Here is an 18,436-nt window from a genome sequence, read left to right on the forward strand (position 1 = left end):
TGGCCAACTTTCAAAATTGTCCGATTTGTATGTGTGATACATCAGTGGAAAGCTTAAAATCTCAATTTTCTGGGGGAAGAAAAATTTTAAACATTTTTTGTTTTAAAGTTTTTTTTTTTAACCAGCAAAACCCTATCTGGAGGTGAGAGCACGCGAGAGCACAATTACAGACGCCATGACTTTAACGAGATATTATCGCCTACTTACCTTGTTTCGATCCAAAAACTCCATGTAGCATGTACAACCGAGTGTCAAGACACAGCTGTGAATGGCCACAGCTGGATTTTGGGGGGATTTTATGGGTAAAACATGATAATATAACAAGGGTCGCGATGCAGAAATCGCAGACATCAAGGAGTGGTCGAGATTTTCTTTTTCATATATATACCCTTTTAAATGTTTTTTGTCCAATTTTTCTTTGTTTGGATCGATTATTTATCATCTAACATATCAGAGAAAGTGCGATAGTAACAAAAAAATACAATTAAGCGATAGATATGAGGTAGATATCCGTGACTTTTTTACAGACGCCATTTTTTTCATTGTGACGTAATTTGTTTAAAAGTTTAAAATATGCGAGTGAATAATTTTTTAAAGTCTTTTTTTTTTTTAAACGAAATATTAGACATCAATTAATGATTCTAAGCTAAAAATGAGAGACATTTTGAATAATAAATATAATCAATTACCTTCGTTTTATGGCTGGGTTGAAACAAAAGCGGTTGCGCGACGTCTGTAAACGGGGATTTCCAGGGTAAAACGGACAAATAAAAAATAGTTCGGGGGCTTAATGCGCCATGAATCTGCTATGGCAGCATATAGACATGTTGTTCTATCAAACACATAAATTGTTTTGGCTTAAAATATGGCAGTTTCTTTTAAAGAGGAGTGCAAGAGCTTTTTCAGTCTTGTCTGTGTTTCCCACCATATATGTTTCAATCTATTTGCTTTCTATTCCTCTTGTGCTTATCTCTATTGCTGATTTCACTTATTAGCAGTAGTAGTAGTATTTGTTTTTTCATTTATTCATTTTTTTAATCTATTCGTGGTTAAATGTGATTTTTATGTATATTTTTATTTCCCATTTTCAATTGTCTTTGTTTTTACGATCTATTGATTTTAATGTGATTTTTATGATCTTCATGTGATGTAAAGCACTTTGAATTGTCTTGTGTTGAATTGTGCCATATAAATAAGTTTGCCTTGCCTTCACAAATCTACTCAAGTAAAAAGTATAGCTTAGTAAAACTACTCTTAGAAGTACATTTTTCTAAAAAAGTTACTCAAGTACCCTAATTTTCGGACAATAAGCCGCTACTTTTTTCCCTCATTTTGAATCCTGGGGCTTATAGTCCAGTGTGGCTTATTTGTTGATTTATTTGGGTTAATAGGTAACACTTTATTTAACAGCGGCATCATAAGACTGTCATAAGAAAATCACATTTATGACATGACACTATCATGGGCATTACTAAATGCTTATAACAGATGTCAATATGTGTCATGTGGCATATTATGTCACTAAATCCATTTATGTCCAGTTCAGATATTTTACGTCCATTCAAAAGTGAGATAATTTGCTGGATGACACGACCGACATCTATTATAAGCATTCATTAATGCTTATGACAGTGTCATGTAATAATTATGACTGTCTTATGACAGTATTATGGCACCACTATCCAAGAAAATGTTACCAAATACCATAACTAGCAATTAATGAAACAACTGGAACAGTAACTGAAGAAATAATTAGATCAGAACATGACTGTTGTTTACATCTGTAGCGCCGCCATGCATGCTAGGAGGAATGTTGGATGACAACAGTGTTGAAAGCAGGTGGCAGCAGAGTTTGACTGTCTACCCCAAGGAAGCAGTGATGGCCAATGAAGCTTTTAGTGACAATAAGGCTTTGCAGCCAATTGGTTCAAAGCTTAATGGTGGTTCATTTGGTCTCATGACAGTCTTATAGTGCCATTATCAAATGAAGTGTTACCAGTTAATATCTTTTGGTGTAAATATCCCCATAATACAGTGAGTACAACTGCAGCTTATAGTCCAGTGTGGCTTATCTATGAACAAATGCCGTTTTCATATCAAATTTGGTGGCTGGCGGCTTATAGTCAGGTGCGCCTTATAGTCCAGAAATTACGGTAAATGTAACAAAGTACGTGTAACGTGTTACTAACCACGTTTGCTCTTAGCTAGCGCTCTGGTGAAGGTAACGAGAGCCTTAAATATTCCACATCTTTGACAAAATAATCTGTTAACTAAATATTTCCTTCCTGCTCGCCTTCTCTACAAAGCACAAGTCCATTTCAAAGTATCCCATTCCGGTGCGCCGGCGTCGTCGTTCCGTAATCACGCTGGCTGGTAAACAGATTGGGGAAATGTTGTGTTAGTTGATGCCGCCAATTAATTATATTGCAAGTCATTTAAAAATCTATAAAAGAAGTATAAACCGGTTGAGGCTGTTTGAGAAATTGTAAGTATGGCATTAAAAAATGCAATACGTGTATTTCAATGGCCTCGGGCGTTGTTATATTGGAGCCTTTTTTTATTTTAAAAAAGGAGCTCTGTCTTAAAAAGGAGTAAAGTGTAAATTATGCATATCATTCCTCCCCTGCACCAAGCAAGCAACCCCCCCATCTCCTCCTCCAGCCCTTTGCCGCTTTCTTTCTTTTTTTTTTTTTCCTGTTTCTTCGCAGGAAACATGGCCGCAGTCCACGCGTGCTTTGTCCCGCTCGTTACGCTCTCCTTCCCCGGAGGTGGTAGAAGGAGGGAGGTGGAGGTGTCAGAGTGTTGCCTGGGAGAGGCTCTCTTTGGGTGCTGGAGGCGGACGAAGGAGTCTTGTGTGTATGTGTGAGCAATGGAGTGTGTTGCATGGAGCCCGTGGTGTGAGGCTGATATTTTCCTCTCAGGGCAACACAACTGGAAAACTACCCCCATGCCCGAAAAAAAAAAATTTGCTACTGTGGGTACACTGCGGGGGAAAATTTTGTGGCCGGTGCAAAATTTGAAAAGACTAAGAAATGTGTATCTGGATTTCTTTTGCAAAATGTCCAACATACAGTGGGGCAAATAAGTATTTAGTCAACCACCAATTGTGCAAGTTCTCCTACTTGAAAAGATTAGAGAGGCCTGTAATTGTCAACATGGGTAAACTTCAACCATGAGAGTCAGAATGTGAAAAATGAAAATCACATTGTTTGATTTTTAAAGAATTTATTTCCAAATTAGAGTACAAAATAAGTATTTGGTCACCTACAAACAAGCAAGATTTCTGGCTGTCAAAGAGGTCTAACTTGTTCTAACGAGGTCTAACAAGGCTCCACTCGTTACCTGTATTAATGGCACCTGTTTTAACTCATTATCGGTATAAAATGTTCTTAACTCATTTCAGTCTGGATTTCGGCCACAACACAGCACCGAGACCGTGCTTGTCAAAGTCCTAAATGATATTCGTCGGAACCGATGTAGGCAAATTATCTGTTCTTCTACTATTGGATCTTAGTGCCGCATTCGACACGGTTGATCACAACATACTACTCAGCAGATTGGAACAGTGGGTAGGGCTTACTGACACTATTCTTCAGTGGTTCACATCCTATTTACATGATAGGGATTTCTTTGTGTCAATCGGAAACCATCAGTCAGAACGAACCAAATTCACGTGTGGAGTCCCTCAAGGGTCAATTCTTGGACCACTCTTGTTTAACATCTATATGCTTCCCTTAGCTCAGATTATGGAACAGTATGACATCTCCTATCACACCTATGCCGATGACACACAACTGTACATTTCTGTCTCCCCACATGATTATAGTCCCTTAGTCTCCCTGAGTAAATGTATTCATCAAATCAATGAATGGATGTGCCAGAATTTTCTGCAGTTAAATGTGGAGAAGACAGAAGTGATGATTTTTGGGCCAAAAAAGGAAAGGTCAAAGATCAGCAGGCATCTTAGCACAATGTCACTTACAGCTACAAATCAAGTCAGAAACCTTGGCGTAATTATTGACTCAGACCTAAAATTTGACAGCCATCTAAATTCCATCACTAAATCTGCTTATTACCACCTAAAAAAAAAATACAGCCAGAATTAAGGGGCTTCTGACTCGACAAGACATGGAAAAACTTATGCATGCATTCATTTTCAGTAGATTGGACTATTGCAATGGTATATTTACAGGTCTTGATAAAAAATCAGTCAGGAGCCTGCAGCAAGTACAGAATGCTGCAACCAGAGTCCTCACAAATACAAGGAAGCCGGACCACATTACACAGGTTTTGAAATCGCTACACTGGCTTCCAGTGAGTCAAAGGATAGACTATAAAATACTGCTGCTCGTCTACAAAACACTTAATGGCCTTGGACCAAAATACATGCTTGATTTATTAGATTCCTATGAAACATCTAGACCCCTAAGGTCATCTGGAACTGGTCTCTTGCATGTTCCAAGAACAAGCACGAAGCAGGGTGAGGCAGCATTTAGTCATTATGCTCCTCACCTCTGGAACAAGTTACCTGAACGTCTGAAGTATGCTCAAACTGTTAGCTCCTTTAAATCAGAGCAAAAATGCTTTTGTTTAGCACTGCATATCCATAACTGTCTATATATTTCAATCTACTTGCTTTCTATTCCTCTTGTGCTTATCTCCTTTTCTTGTTTTCAATTATTATTATTAGAAGTAGTTTTTGTTTGATTTTTATTTATTTTATTCTGTTTGTGATTAAATGCGATTTTTATGTATAATTTTATTTCCTATTTTGATTGTCTTGGTTTTTACGTCGTATTGATTTAAATGTGATTTTTATGATCTTCATGTGATGTAAAGCACTTTGAAATGCCTTGTCTTGAATTGTGCCATATAAATACATTTGGCTTGCCTTGCCGAAAAGACACCTGTCCACAACCTCAGTCAGTCACACTCCAAACTCCACTATGGCCAAGACCAAAGAGCTGTCGAAGGACACCAGAGACAAAATTGTAGACCTGCACCAGGCTGGGAAGACTGAACTGGCAATAGGTAAAACACGTGGTGTAAAGAAATCAACTGTGGGAGCAATTATTAGAAAATGGAAGACATACAAGTCCACTGATAATCTCCCTCGATCTGGGGCTCCATGCAAGATCTCAACCTGTGGCGTCAAAATGATAACAAGAACGGTGAGCAAAAATCCGAGAACCACACGGGGGGACCGAGTGAATGACCTACAGAGAGCTGGGACCACAGTAACAAAGGCTACTATCAGTAACACAATGCGCCGCCAGGGACTCAAATCCTGCACTGCCAGACGTGTCCCCCTGCTGAACAAAGTACATGGCCAGCCCCGTCTGCGGTTCGCTAGAGAGTATTTGGATGATCCAGAAAAGGACTGGAAGAATGTGTTACTGTCAGATGAAACCAAAATGGAACTTTTAGTAGAAACACAGGTTCTCGTGTTTGGAGGAGAAAGAATACTGAATTGCATCCGAAGAACACCATACCCACTGTGAAGCATGGGGGTGGAAACATCATGCTTTGGGGCTGTTTTTCTGCAAAGGGACCAGGACGACTGATCTGTGTAAAGGAAAGAATGAATGGGGCCATGTATCGAGAGATTTTGGGTGAAAATCTCCTTCCATCAGCAAGGGCATTGAAGATGAGACGTGGCTGGGTCTTTCAGCATCAAAATGATCCCAAATACACAGCCAGGGCAACAAAGGAGTGGCTTCGTAAGAACCATTCCAAGATCCTGGAGTGGCCTAGCCAGTCTCCAGATCTCAACCCCATAGAAAATCTGTGGAGGAGGGAGTTGAAAGACCATGTTGCCCAACGACAGCCCCAAAACATCAGAGCTCTAGAGGAGATCTGCATGGAGGAATGGGCCAAAATACCAGCAACAGTATGTGAAAAGCTTGTGAAGAGTTACAGAAAACGTTTGGCCTCCGTTATTGCCAACAAAGGGTACATAACAAAGTATTGAGATGAACTTTTGGTATTGACCAAGTACGTATTTTCCACCATGATTTGCAAATAAATTCTTTAAAAATCAAACAATTAATACTTTTAAAGTAACTCACTACTTTGATAAAAGTAATCAGTAATGTAACTAGATTACTTTTTTGAGCCGTAATCAGTAATTAAATTATTTTTTGGGGATTTGATTGGTTTTATTGTTTTATTTGCTGGACTTTTATCGCCATGCGCTTTTTTTCTTTCATTTCTTTATTTTTTCTTAATGTCATCGTATAATACTTTCTTGCCTTTTATTAAACTTGAGCCATGTTTTGTTGTTAAGCACTTTGAGGGCCTTTCGGGTTTTGTAAAGGGCTATATAAATACATTTGATTAATTGATTGATTTTTCAACTAATCTGCGAAAACACTGATTGTAGTAGTTTAGACAGTATGAACCTAGATATAAAAGGGTTATAAAATACCTGATTTTAGCCTCAAACGGTATAAAAAAAAAAAAAAAGAATAAATCAGGATTTAAGTGCAAGAACAACTGGCTAATAAGCATAGCAAAAATCTGCTATCTTAAATGCTATATAATGCTCACTTTTTTATTTTTTATTGTTACAAAGCTATTAACAAATTGTCCATATTTTTCCGCAAAAAAACTGCTGAACATGCCTATATAGTGAATTGCGAATGCATTAAAAAAATATTTTCTCAAAGAAAAACTTGCTTTATGTTGGTCTTAACAGGGAGCAGCTGGATTCAGCTATGTTGAATGAGTTATGTCATGTTCCATGTTGCCACTAGAGGCATTTAATCTTCGGCAAAATCAATAAAATTTAAAGCAAACATTTTAAAAACAAACCATTACAGCGCCACTCCAAATAAACGAATCCTCGAAGCAGCAAAATTTCATTTGAAGCTTCTTTCTAATCAAATTACTCGAGTTAATCGATTAGCTGTTTTAGCAGTAATACCGGTTCTTTCATAAGAAAGATAATCAGTTGCGAACATAACAGTTTTCCTATTTTTTCGGCTATATTTCAGACCAATATATGGGCTGGCAATCCAGGGTAAAAGTAGCTCCTCCCCTACATTCACACTTGTCCCTTAGATGATATGTTTGACTTTAACATACTTCCAAATTCTATACAGCACTCACTGCCTTACAGCAATATATGGATAGGATTTTGTCTGCATCATATTGCGTTTCAAAATAAGCACAGGCCCTCTGAATGGCTAGTTTTTCATTTAAGACTCAGTGATAGGTTCCAAAGGAATAACATTAAGTAATTTGTGACAAGCGAACCGCAAATGTGAAACCATTCTCAAATTCAAATAACCAATGTTCGCAATTATAATGAAAATGAAATCCAATTATGAAGAGAAACTGTCATTACCTGGACGGAGTTAAGCCTGCAGTAGCCGTTAAAGGGGAAGCGGATAACGTGGGTGGGGTCCTGGTTCCAACCGGCATTGATGGAGTTGCACATGACGTCTCCCGTCTCAGGGAAGATCTCCTCGATGAGAACCTTCTCGCCGCTCAGGGCGATCAGTTCGCCCAGGTCTGGCTTGACGCGCACCACCAGGCAGTCGCAGGGCTGTGCCATGCGCCGTTGCTCGCGATCCTGTTTCCAGCGCTCTAGCTCCTTGATCATGGGTGTCAGCTGGTAATAGCGCGCCTCCTCGTACAGCAGTTGGAAGTCCTGCAGAGGCACCAGAACAAAAAAGTCAGGGTACTTCATCCGGTACTCCGGAACGACCGCAAAACTACAAATGTTTATCCGCACCAGAGGTGTGTTATACAGTGGGGCAAATAAGTATTTAGTCAACCACCAATTGTAGAAGTTCTCCTACTTGAAAAGATTAGAAAGACGTGAAATTGTTAACATGGGTAAACCTTAACCATGTGAGACGGAATGTGGAAAAAAAAAAACAACAGAAAATCACATTGTTTGATTTTTAAAGAATTTATTTCCAAATTAGAGTGAAAAATAAGTATTTATGCACCTGCAAACAAGCAAGATTTCTGGCTGTCAAAGAGGTCTCTTCTTCTAACGAGGTCTAACGAGGCTCCATTCATTACCTGTATTAATGGTACCTGTTTTAACTCATTATCGGTACAAAAGACACCTGTCCACAACCTCAGTCAGTCACACTCCAAACTCCTCTATGCCCAAGACCAAAAAGCTGTTGAAGGACACCAGAGACAAAATTGCAGACCTGCACCAGGCTGAAAAGACTGAATATGAAATAGGTAAAACGCTTGGTGTGAAGAAGTCTACTGTTGGAGCAATTATTAGAAAATGGAATACATACACTGGTAATCTCCCTCGATCTGGGGCTCCATGCAAGATTTCACCCCGTGGCGTCAAAATGATAACAAGAACGGTGAGCAAAAATCCCAGAACCACACGGAGGGGCCTAGTGAATGACCTACAAAGAGCTGGGACCACAGTAACAAAGGCTACTATCAGTAGCACAATGCGCCGCCAGGGACTCAAGTCCTGCACTGCCAGACGTGTCCCCCTGCTGAAGAAAGTACATGTCCAGGCCCGTCTGCGGTTCGCTAGAGAGCATTTGGATGATCCAGAAGAGGACTGGGAGAATGTGTTATGGTCAGATGAAACCAAAATAGAACTTTTTGGTAGAAACACAGGTTTTCTTCGTGTTTCGAGGAGCAAGAATACTGAATTGCATCCGAAGAACACCATACCCACTGTGAAGCATGGGGGTGGAAACATCATACTTTGGGGCTGTTTTTCTGCAAAGGGACCAGGACGACTGATCTGTGTAAAGGAAGGAATGAATGGGGCCATGTATCGAGAGATTTTGAGTGAAAATCTCCTTCCATCAGCAAGGGCATTGAAGATGAGACGTGGCTGGATCATTCAGCACTAGGGCGTAGGTCTGGTCTCAACATTGGTAGGGACTCTATAACAGCATAACCTGCATGTACACTTTTTGCTGGGGACGGGACATAAATAAGACCAAACAGATTGGGTTCATTTCTCAAAAACAGCTGGTTCCTACATAAAAATGAAAAAAAAAAAAAAAAAAGTTACAGGGAGAAAGTCATTTTTCAAAATGGTTGCTTCATATAAAGGAAATTTGGAGTGGTTGTGCTTTTTTGGGTTGGGTAAAATGTGCATAGGCTGCAAATAAAATAAAAAAAAAAATTCAAATGCTATAGAAAATAAATACATTTTAATTATGGACAAATGCACAAAATGCACAGTTGAATTAACATTAACAGTAGAAAACGTACAGGAAAACACCTCTCTAAGCAGCTTTCTACTCGAGTTTTACAGGTTAGCAAGTTCACACAGTTTAATGTTATGCTAAGTCTGATGCAGGTCGGACTTTCAGTAGTAAAATTAGTGGCATGTTCCCCACCTCCACAACATTGACGTTTTTTTTACATTACTTACAGTGGCTGCTGCTGGCCGAAAAACAAAACAAAAAACAAAACGAATATCCTTCCCCCTCAAAGGGGGCGGAGGAGGCGGCATATTGACATCTATTTCTGCCGGGATTGTGAGAATGTGGGGGTTTTAGTCATCAGCCAATCGAATGTGCGTTTGAGGGGGAAAAAATGGACCGGCACTGTTGAATAGCAAGTGAAAATGGGTAAATGTAAGTCTGAACATAATTAAGTTAATGCACTTAATAATGTTAGGGTCAATTCTATCCTAACAACATATGTGAAGACAATCTAAATTACCTTTATAGCTGAACTCATTGTATATTGCAAATAAGGTTGCTTAAAAGTTGGTGGGGACAATTTGAGAACCCTGAAAAGTTGGTGGTGTTATGTCCCTACCGTCCCTATGCAAATCTACGCCCTTGATTCAGCATGACAATGATCCCAAACACACAGCCAGGGCAACAAAGGAGTGGATTCGTAAGAAGCATTTCAAGGTCCTGGAGTGGCCTAGCCAATGTCCAGATCTCAACCCCATAGAAAATCTGCGGAGGGAGTTGAAAGTCCGTGTTGCCCAACAACAGCCCCAAAACGTCACTGCTCTAGAGTAGATCTGCATGGAGGAATGGGCCAAAATACCAGCAGCAGTGTGTAAAAAGCTTGTGAAGAGTTACAGAAAATGTTTGGCCTCCGTTATTACCAAAAAATGGTACATAACAAAATATTGAGATGAACTTTTGGTATTGACCAAATTCGTATTTTCCACCATGATTTGCAAATAAATTCTTTAAAAATCAAACAATGTGATTTTCTTTTTCTTTTTTTTTCACATTCTGTCTCTCATGGTTGAGGTTTACCCATGTTGACAATTACAGGCCTCTCAAATATTTTCAAGTGGAAGAACTTGCACAATTAGTGGTTGACTAAATACTTATTTGCCCCAACTGTACTGCTTTTTCTTCACATATGCTATCTTTATTTTTATGAGTCAACCATAGCCAGTGTAACCATTGTCCAACATACTGTAAAAAAAACAAAAACAAAACAATTAGCAAACTCCATGTTAGAAATCGATTTAAAAACATGAATATAAAAAACAAATACGTATAACATAATGTTATACAAGTGAAAACACAAAACAAACACAAAACAAAGCTAACATAAGCAGGTGGCAGCCCTCATGCTTAGCATCACCGTGTTAGCCTTTTAGCCTTTAGCTAACTCCGTCAAGGCCGTCACGGATGCATGATGCATTCAGACGACTTTTGCAGCAGATTGCCTTCCTCTATTCCCCCCGCGGGTAGCGCTCGCCAGGGGCGCTTTGCCCCTGCGCATTTGCCTCTAATTTCCCGCAAGAGCAGATGGCGCCATCATTCAGTGAGAAGAGAAGGGATGCATACGGTTTTTTGCGTCGAAAGCAGATGGAAGGTGAGGAGGCGGCGAGTGAACGTGAGGGCAATCATCCGACGGGGGAGTCTTTTAATGTATGCCCAATGTATGTTAATGAGGTTAAGCTCCTATTACCAGCAGATTTTAATTAGGTTACACCAAAATCCCGCTGCTAAACAATTAGTAATTAATACATATGTGTTCTGATTAGCGAGGACTAAGACTGACAGCTTCATTCACTCTTTGGCAAGACAGCTGTAAAAGGAAGTTGACTCAGCTTAGCCAACCAACGCAGCTAATTTTTCAGCTAATGTGTTTGTGTACGCATTTGTAAGTTAAAAAAGTTTAGAGCTACAGTTTGTGGAGTTATGTATGAACGATTTGCTGTAAAAATTGTACATTCGCATGCATTGGTAGCATTTAAGCTAGCGGCATAGTCGAAGTTTGACTTTTGGGGAGGGTGGGGGCACAACATGTTGATGACCCCAAAACGCAGTGTCACCAATAAAATTAACCTACAAGAATATTTATAATATTAAATTGACAATGAGCTTTTTTTCCCCATCATTCTTGAGGGGAATTCTAAATCAAGCTGCTTAGGCAATACTTTTCGCCAAGATCGTCATTCATTGAATATGGTAGGCTCACCGGTGTGGTGGCAATGTTGTTACCCCAGTCAAAAATTGTATCCCCTGGGCGGAGCCATATGGAGGTAGATTTGTGTCTATATTATTCAATCAAAAAAACAAACAAAAGTTGCTTCAATAAAAAAAAAAAAAAAAAAAGTTGCGTCTATGGACGCGACCCAGTTAATAATGTCCGTGTCAGTTGACCTTGGAAATTGCTTTCAGACATACTGTAAGGGCTACCCATTTAAATCCTGGGACTTAACCAGAGTTCAACATACGTCTAAGAGTGGTTAGTCTGTTGTCCACCAACCTCTCAGCATTGATGGTAAGTACAGTATTTTATTTTTTTACTTTATTTTAGTAATGACGATTAATCACGTATAATACATGATTTTGGATGGTTGTTTTAAGATTTAGGGGCTATTTAGGGGTACTTAAAGGGTTAATTCCGATTTACGCGGAAATTCGTTTTATGTCGCCAGTGTAGGAATGGAACTCATTCATAACCCGGGGGCTACCTGTAGACAGTTTTTGCCAAAAACGTACAGTTCGGCCGAAGCTGGCCAAAAACACCCATTAATTTCTAATGGCCAAAATTTTCCATGCATTTCCATTGGCCCTATTTGTCATTCATTTCAATAGCACAAAAACGTCCATTCACTCCTATTGATTTCCAATCCACACCTACAAAAAGCTACATCCCCAAATCAACAGAAAGTGACCTCAAACTGCTCCAAAATCAACAGGAAGTGACATAATATCAATAGGAAGTGACCCTAAAATGCCTCAAAATCCCGTTACCCGATATACCAACCAACACAGCAAAGCTACCATCGCACTTTCTCCAGATATTGCATTTTCTAGTTTGAATACTGGTTGTCTTCCTTCAGCTGACAAAAACCTGCATTAAGACGCTCCCCTTTAGGCAGCTCTCTTTCAAAGTGCCTCATCTGTCCGGGCTCTGAAGCCAGTGGATGGATGTGTTTTTAACGGGGGTTCTGTCTGCCAGGCGCTTTAGTCATCCACAGACCCGCGCGAAACAACAGTCATCTGTAGCGCCGACGTGAGGATGAGGAGGAAAAAGACGGCGCCCGGCAGCGGCTTCGTCCAGGCCGCCGCCAGCACTACCAGACAACTTCATTCCCGAAAAAAGCCGGACAGACAGCCCTTTTTGAGCTTCAGAATAATGGCCGACCTGATTTGCCGGCGGCAAGGCGACATCTCAGAGAGAGGAAGATGATAAAAATAGTCTCGGGGAGGAGGACAGATAGAGCGGCTGTGTCTCAGACAAATTAATAGACACACAAGTGGATTTGAACATTGTACGTCCTCATGGAACAGAAAAAAATATTTTTAATCTGTGTCCACAATTTATTAATCTGTGGGTACTATTAATAATAAGTGGGTACAGATGACTAAACTGTGGTTACTGATTACTAATCTGTGGGTACCCACAAATAAAATTGTGGGTACAGTTTAGTATACTGGGGGTACATTTTACTAAACTGTGGGTCCAGTTTAGTATACTGTTGTTACAGATTACCAATCTGGGGGTACAGTTTAGTATACTGTGGTTACAGATTACTAATCTGGGGGTACAGTTTAGTATACTGTGGTTACAGATTACTAATCTGTGGGTACAGTTTAGTAATCTGTAGGTACAGATGACTAATATGTGGGTACAGGATACTATACTGTGTGTAGTTTAGTATACTGGGGGTGCAGATTACTAAACGATGGTTACGGTTTAGTATACTGTGGGTACAGATTACTAAACTGGGTATAGTGTGTATAGTTAATTAATATGTGGGTGCAGATTACTAAACTGTGGGTACAGTTAAGTAATCTGTGAGAACAGAATACTAAACTGTAGGTACAGTTTAGTATACTGTGGGTATAGATGACTAATATGTGGGTACAGTTCAGTGCACTGTGGGTACAGATTAACGAAACTGTGGGTACAATATTGTATACTGTGGGTACAGATTACTAAATTTAGAGGAGTGGGTATAGTTAAGTGATCTGTGGGTGCAGATTACTTGCCTGGCACGGCCAGACTGTTCTCCCTGTGTTTTTCCAAACACTGAGAGTATAGTCTGGGACCCAGCCCATTAACGGCCTCTCGAGCAAGTACAAAATCAATCGACAAATCAGATTCTTTTATTTGCATGACGTGTTCTTAACGAGCAACGTCACTCTTCCGCGTCAGAAGTCGTCTCCACAACAACACAGATGGCGAACAGGAGAGCCGAGAATATGTTCCAATCCACGGTAAAATCAGTTTTAAATTACGAAAAACACATCGACACAAGTCATTGACAACAGTCTGTCTCGCGCTATCCATGTTGAATAAACTCCGCTCTCCTTGTATGTTTACTTCTGCGCGCAAGACCCTCGTCCCACCTGTCGCTGATTAGTCCACTCCGCTGTCTGTTTGCTGTGGCTTGCTCCGCCCTGGAAATTTTACCCGCTTAATGGTGGCCAGACTCAATAGCTGGAACAGCGGTGAGTCTGGAGTACCAGGCTAGCAGATTACTAAACTGCAGGTACAGTTCAGTAATCTGTGAGAGCAGAATACTAAACTGTGGGTACAGTTTAGTATACTGTGGGTACAGATTACTAATATGTGAGTACAGTTCAGTGCACTGTGGGTACAGAATACTAAACTGTGGGTACGGTTTAGTATACTGTTGGTACAGATTACTAAACTGAGTATATAGTGGCTATAGTTAAATGATCTGTGGGTGCAGATTACTAAACTGTGGGTACAGATCACTAATATGTGGGTACAGTTCATTACACTTTAGCACAGACATGACTTTATGCTGCTGTTGAGTCTTTTTTGTACTTATGTCTAATACTGTGTCAATGTTTACACTTGGTATTTAAGGGTATTACATGGGTTTCACACTTTACCAGCTTTATGGATGCTCTAAACAAAGTTTCGTTGTGCTTTTTGCAACAATGACAATAGATATTCTGAATCTGAATCTACAGAATACTAAACTGTGGCTAAAGTTTAGTATACTGTTGGTACAGATAACTAAACTGAGTATAGTGGGTATAGTTAAGTGATCTGTGGGTGCAGATTACTAAACTGTGGATACAGGTTAGTATACAGTGGTTACAGATTACTAATCTGTGGGTACATTTGACTAATATCTGGGTACAGGATACTGTGGGTACAGTTTAGTATACTGGGGGTACAGATTACTAAACTGTGGGTACAGTTTAGTATACTGGGGGTACAGAATACTAAACTGTGGGTACAGTTCAGTAATCTGTGAGAACAGAATACTAAACTGTGGTTACAGTGTAGTATACTGTGGGTACAGTTTAGTAATCTGTGGGTACAGAATATTAAATTGGGTAAAGTTCCGTGCACTGTGGATACAAATTACTATACTGTTGGTACAGTTTTGTAATCTGTACTAAAATGTACCCAAATATCACTAAATGGTGGGTACAGACTAGCTATGTCCTTTTTTCTCTACCATGCTTCCCGTGGGATTCAGTGGTACCTGCCGTAAACAATGTCACTTTCGGGTGTTATTATTATGCTGCTGTAACATACACGTTACAAGTGACATTGTTCAGCAGCATGCTTGGTCCGTTGACATATGGAGTCCCCGCCAACTAAAACTAGTGACTACTGTTTCCGGGTCATTACTAAACTGTGAGTACAGTTTAGTAATCTGTGGGTACAGATTACGAATATGTGGGTACATAGTACTAATATGTGGGTACATTTTAGTAATCTGTGCGTACAGATTACTAAACTGTGGGTACAGATTACTTAACTGTGGGTACAGATTAGCTATGAATTTTTACACTGGCACCCGGGGGCTCCGTACGATTCTCATTTGTGAGGACGCTCGTAAAATCGCTCATACGTACAAAATCACTTTGTTAGCTTTAGACCTATACACAGTAAAAGTATGAATTATGGAACTGTGCCTCTGAATAGACAAAGTACCATTGATTCATAGCAAAAACTTCACGCTTCCTAAGCACACCTTCAGCGCAATTGAGTGTTGCTTACTCTTGTGTGATTAATTGCGCGTTGAATAACGAGGCCGTTTATTAATAGTGAATTTTTTTTTGTTCCAGCAATGTCGAGCGAAATCTTTCTTTTTGCTTTCCTGCTCAGACTTTCACATTGATTTAACAAAACACACAAGGCTGCGGCTGCCAGCAGCAGAACAGACCCAGCCCTCGGGCGACGGCAAGCCTGATTGTGTTCAGATATGGACATGCTCAATTCTGCCTCGCACTATTTGCATTTTTTTCCCTCCTCCTCCTCGCCCCTTTGCTAGGGCTTCACGCAAATTGAAAGGTATGCAGATCAACACGGGGCTTGTAATGAGTCGAAACAATGAAGTCGGACACTTTCTCCTCCAGCGCCGCGTCTGATTGGACTGTCAAGACTTCACAGAAGGCAATGCAAAGCATGAATAAAAAATGGCGGAAAACTAATCGGTACTGAGTCTGACGGTCATTTGCAAAAATATGCGGGGCTTTCATGTCATGTTCTGTTCTTTGAGGCTTGGATCTGGTTCAGGCTCTTTGCTCCCACCCCCCCAAGAGCTAGCCCCCGGGTCCAAATGTCTTGGTCTTGTCACATTTCCTCAGAGAGAATGATAGAAAAAGTAGCTAGCCCGTGTAGAAAGGTCATTCGAGTTAAGGTGGATTACAGTGATGAGGAGAATAAACAATATCGCGCAATAATCCTTTAACAGGAAGCAGCCTTGGATGAAATAAACATTGTAACGGAGCCTTGAATGGCAATGTTGATTCATACATATTTTGGCTAACTGGCTTGAGTTGCTGTCAGTTTAATTAAAATCAGATTTGTTTTAGCAGTGGATTAAGCTTTATGTATTATTTGTCTTTTCAAGTACACAAACTCGTTGGTAAACGAGAAACTGCAATTTCTGGAGAACTACGATGGGGCTTTGCTGTTGTAGTTAGAGACAGGGGCGCCGTAAGTGAAACTGATTCTAAGGGCCCATGCCCAAAGAAAATTATAACATTGGGTAATCGTTTGCAAATTTAAATAATAATCATTAAAGATGTCCGATCACGTCATTTTCAAAATATCGGAATCGGCAAAAAAAATATCGGACATGCCTTTTTTTGAGATATAAATATATTTTATTTAAATCGTTTTCTGATTGTATTTAACGTTACAGACAAAATGTCTTACACTCATCCAGAGTAGTTTTGGCTTAAAGTAGGGCTATCAAATTTATTGCGTTAATGGCGGTAATTAATGTTTTTTAATAAATAATGGATCAAAACTAATTAATGGCGCAGTTTTACCTATATATAGAGCTGAAAGGCAGCGTATGATTAGTAGAGAGAATTTTGACAGCCTTTGGAGCCTTTTTTTTTATTTGGCTAAAGCCTTACAATCCCTCTCTCAGCAATTAAAAATATCTTGAGAGGTAATGTGGGGAAGAAAGGTAGTAGTTGATCATTTTCTTAACACCCTATGTTCTTTCCTAACGCAGTCAGGGAATAACCCCCCCCCCCCCCCCCCAAAAAAAAAAAAGAAAATAAAAGAACATACAGGAGGACACTTCTCTAAGCAGCTACCTACTCGAGTTTTGCAGGTTAGCAAGTTCACACAGTTTATTGTTATGCTAACTCGGATGCAGGTCAGGCTTTCAGTAGCAAAATTTTGGGTGTGTTCCCCACTTCCATAACTTTGACGTCTTTTTACATATCTTACAGTAGCTGCTGCTGCTGGCCGAAATAAAAATGTTTAATATCCAGGGGTGAAAGTGGTTAGAATTTCTTGCCAGAACTCCCCGACGTGAAGGCTGCCACGGAGCCAGAAATTTTATTTATTTATTTTTCATTCAAAATTGTATTTTTTTCAATGATTTGCAAAATAAAAGTGAACAAAAACAGCAATAACCCCAACCTCCATCTTCTAATTTTTAAATGCCAAATCTCAATTTTAACTTCTTCAGAACATAGGATATACACTATATTAAAGTTGAAGTTAGTGTAAACATTTACTTTTTTTTTTTTATATATATATTTTTTTATAATAAAGATATAAGTAACATATATTCAGGAAAATAAGTACAAATGACTTATATTAGGCAGAGTGAAATGGAATATATTTTGAAGATTGCGCAAACATTGACTTCTTTAAATCATAAGGAAATGAATAATTAGCATAACAAAAATGAACAAATATAAGTCCAAAGTGCACATTGACAGCTAAGATGTTCCGAACCTTCCCATTAGAGCAAATAAAACTAAATATGCTCAATAAGCCTCCTCAACTCTTTTGTTGCGCTTAAAGATTTGATCCATTTTATGTTGCATTGCCCTTATTTTGTTACATCTATTCAACAAGCTTTTTTTTTTTTTCCGCTGTTCCAGAAAACATGCACATTTGAACCAATCAGAGCTAACCATCTCTGCTGATCACATGTTAATATGTCGGCCAATTGAACGGATAAATGAGTCTAGGCGTTTTGCTTTGCTGTGTGCATTCGCACATTGTCAAGACTCATCATCGTCAGACTCAGATAACTGCAGCAGCTGGGGAAACCTCCACGCCGTCCGTGGAATAAAATCAATAATGAATATTGGTGGAAACAGATTACGCTAGACAAACACTTTATTATGCTTTTTGTTAACACTTGTGTATGTAAATCTGATGTTGGTAGGTTGTTTGGTAGATGAAATGCATGTGTAGCAGCTTAGCATTTTTTTTTTTTTTACATGGTGTTTTGACACTTGCTGTCATATTTTCAGAATCAAAGCACCGTGTACCGGAACAGCATTCGAGCCCTGAATTTTATACCGGAACTGCGTTCTGGCCCTGAATCTTATAGCGGAATTGAGTTCCTGACTGTTCTGGCCCACTTTCACCACTGCTAATATCCCTAATAGCTAATGTCTGTGTTTGTGTGTATGTGGTGGTGGAAGTGGTGGGGGGGTCCAAGTCATCAGCCAATCAATTGTGCGTTTAGGAGGGAAAAAATGGACTGGCACATTCAGCAAGTGAAAAGAGGTACATGTAA

At 39.6% G+C, this 18,436-nt stretch overlaps 1 protein-coding gene across 4 annotated transcripts in view; it reads right to left on the reverse strand.

The window, feature by feature from the left end:
- The window catches only part of LOC130916519 (BTB/POZ domain-containing protein kctd15), a 102,257-nt gene that overhangs the window by 34,528 nt on the left and 49,293 nt on the right, over positions 1–18,436 (reverse strand). For all 4 annotated transcript variants that reach the window (XM_057837323.1, XM_057837316.1, XM_057837331.1 and 1 more), the window contains one exon: positions 7,349–7,654. In XM_057837323.1, coding sequence (XP_057693306.1) covers positions 7,349–7,654 — 306 coding nt within the window. The remainder of the gene's footprint in view (positions 1–7,348; positions 7,655–18,436) is intronic.

Source organism: Corythoichthys intestinalis, chromosome 1, assembly GCF_030265065.1.
Source record: "Corythoichthys intestinalis isolate RoL2023-P3 chromosome 1, ASM3026506v1, whole genome shotgun sequence".
Taxonomy (NCBI): domain Eukaryota; kingdom Metazoa; phylum Chordata; class Actinopteri; order Syngnathiformes; family Syngnathidae; genus Corythoichthys; species Corythoichthys intestinalis.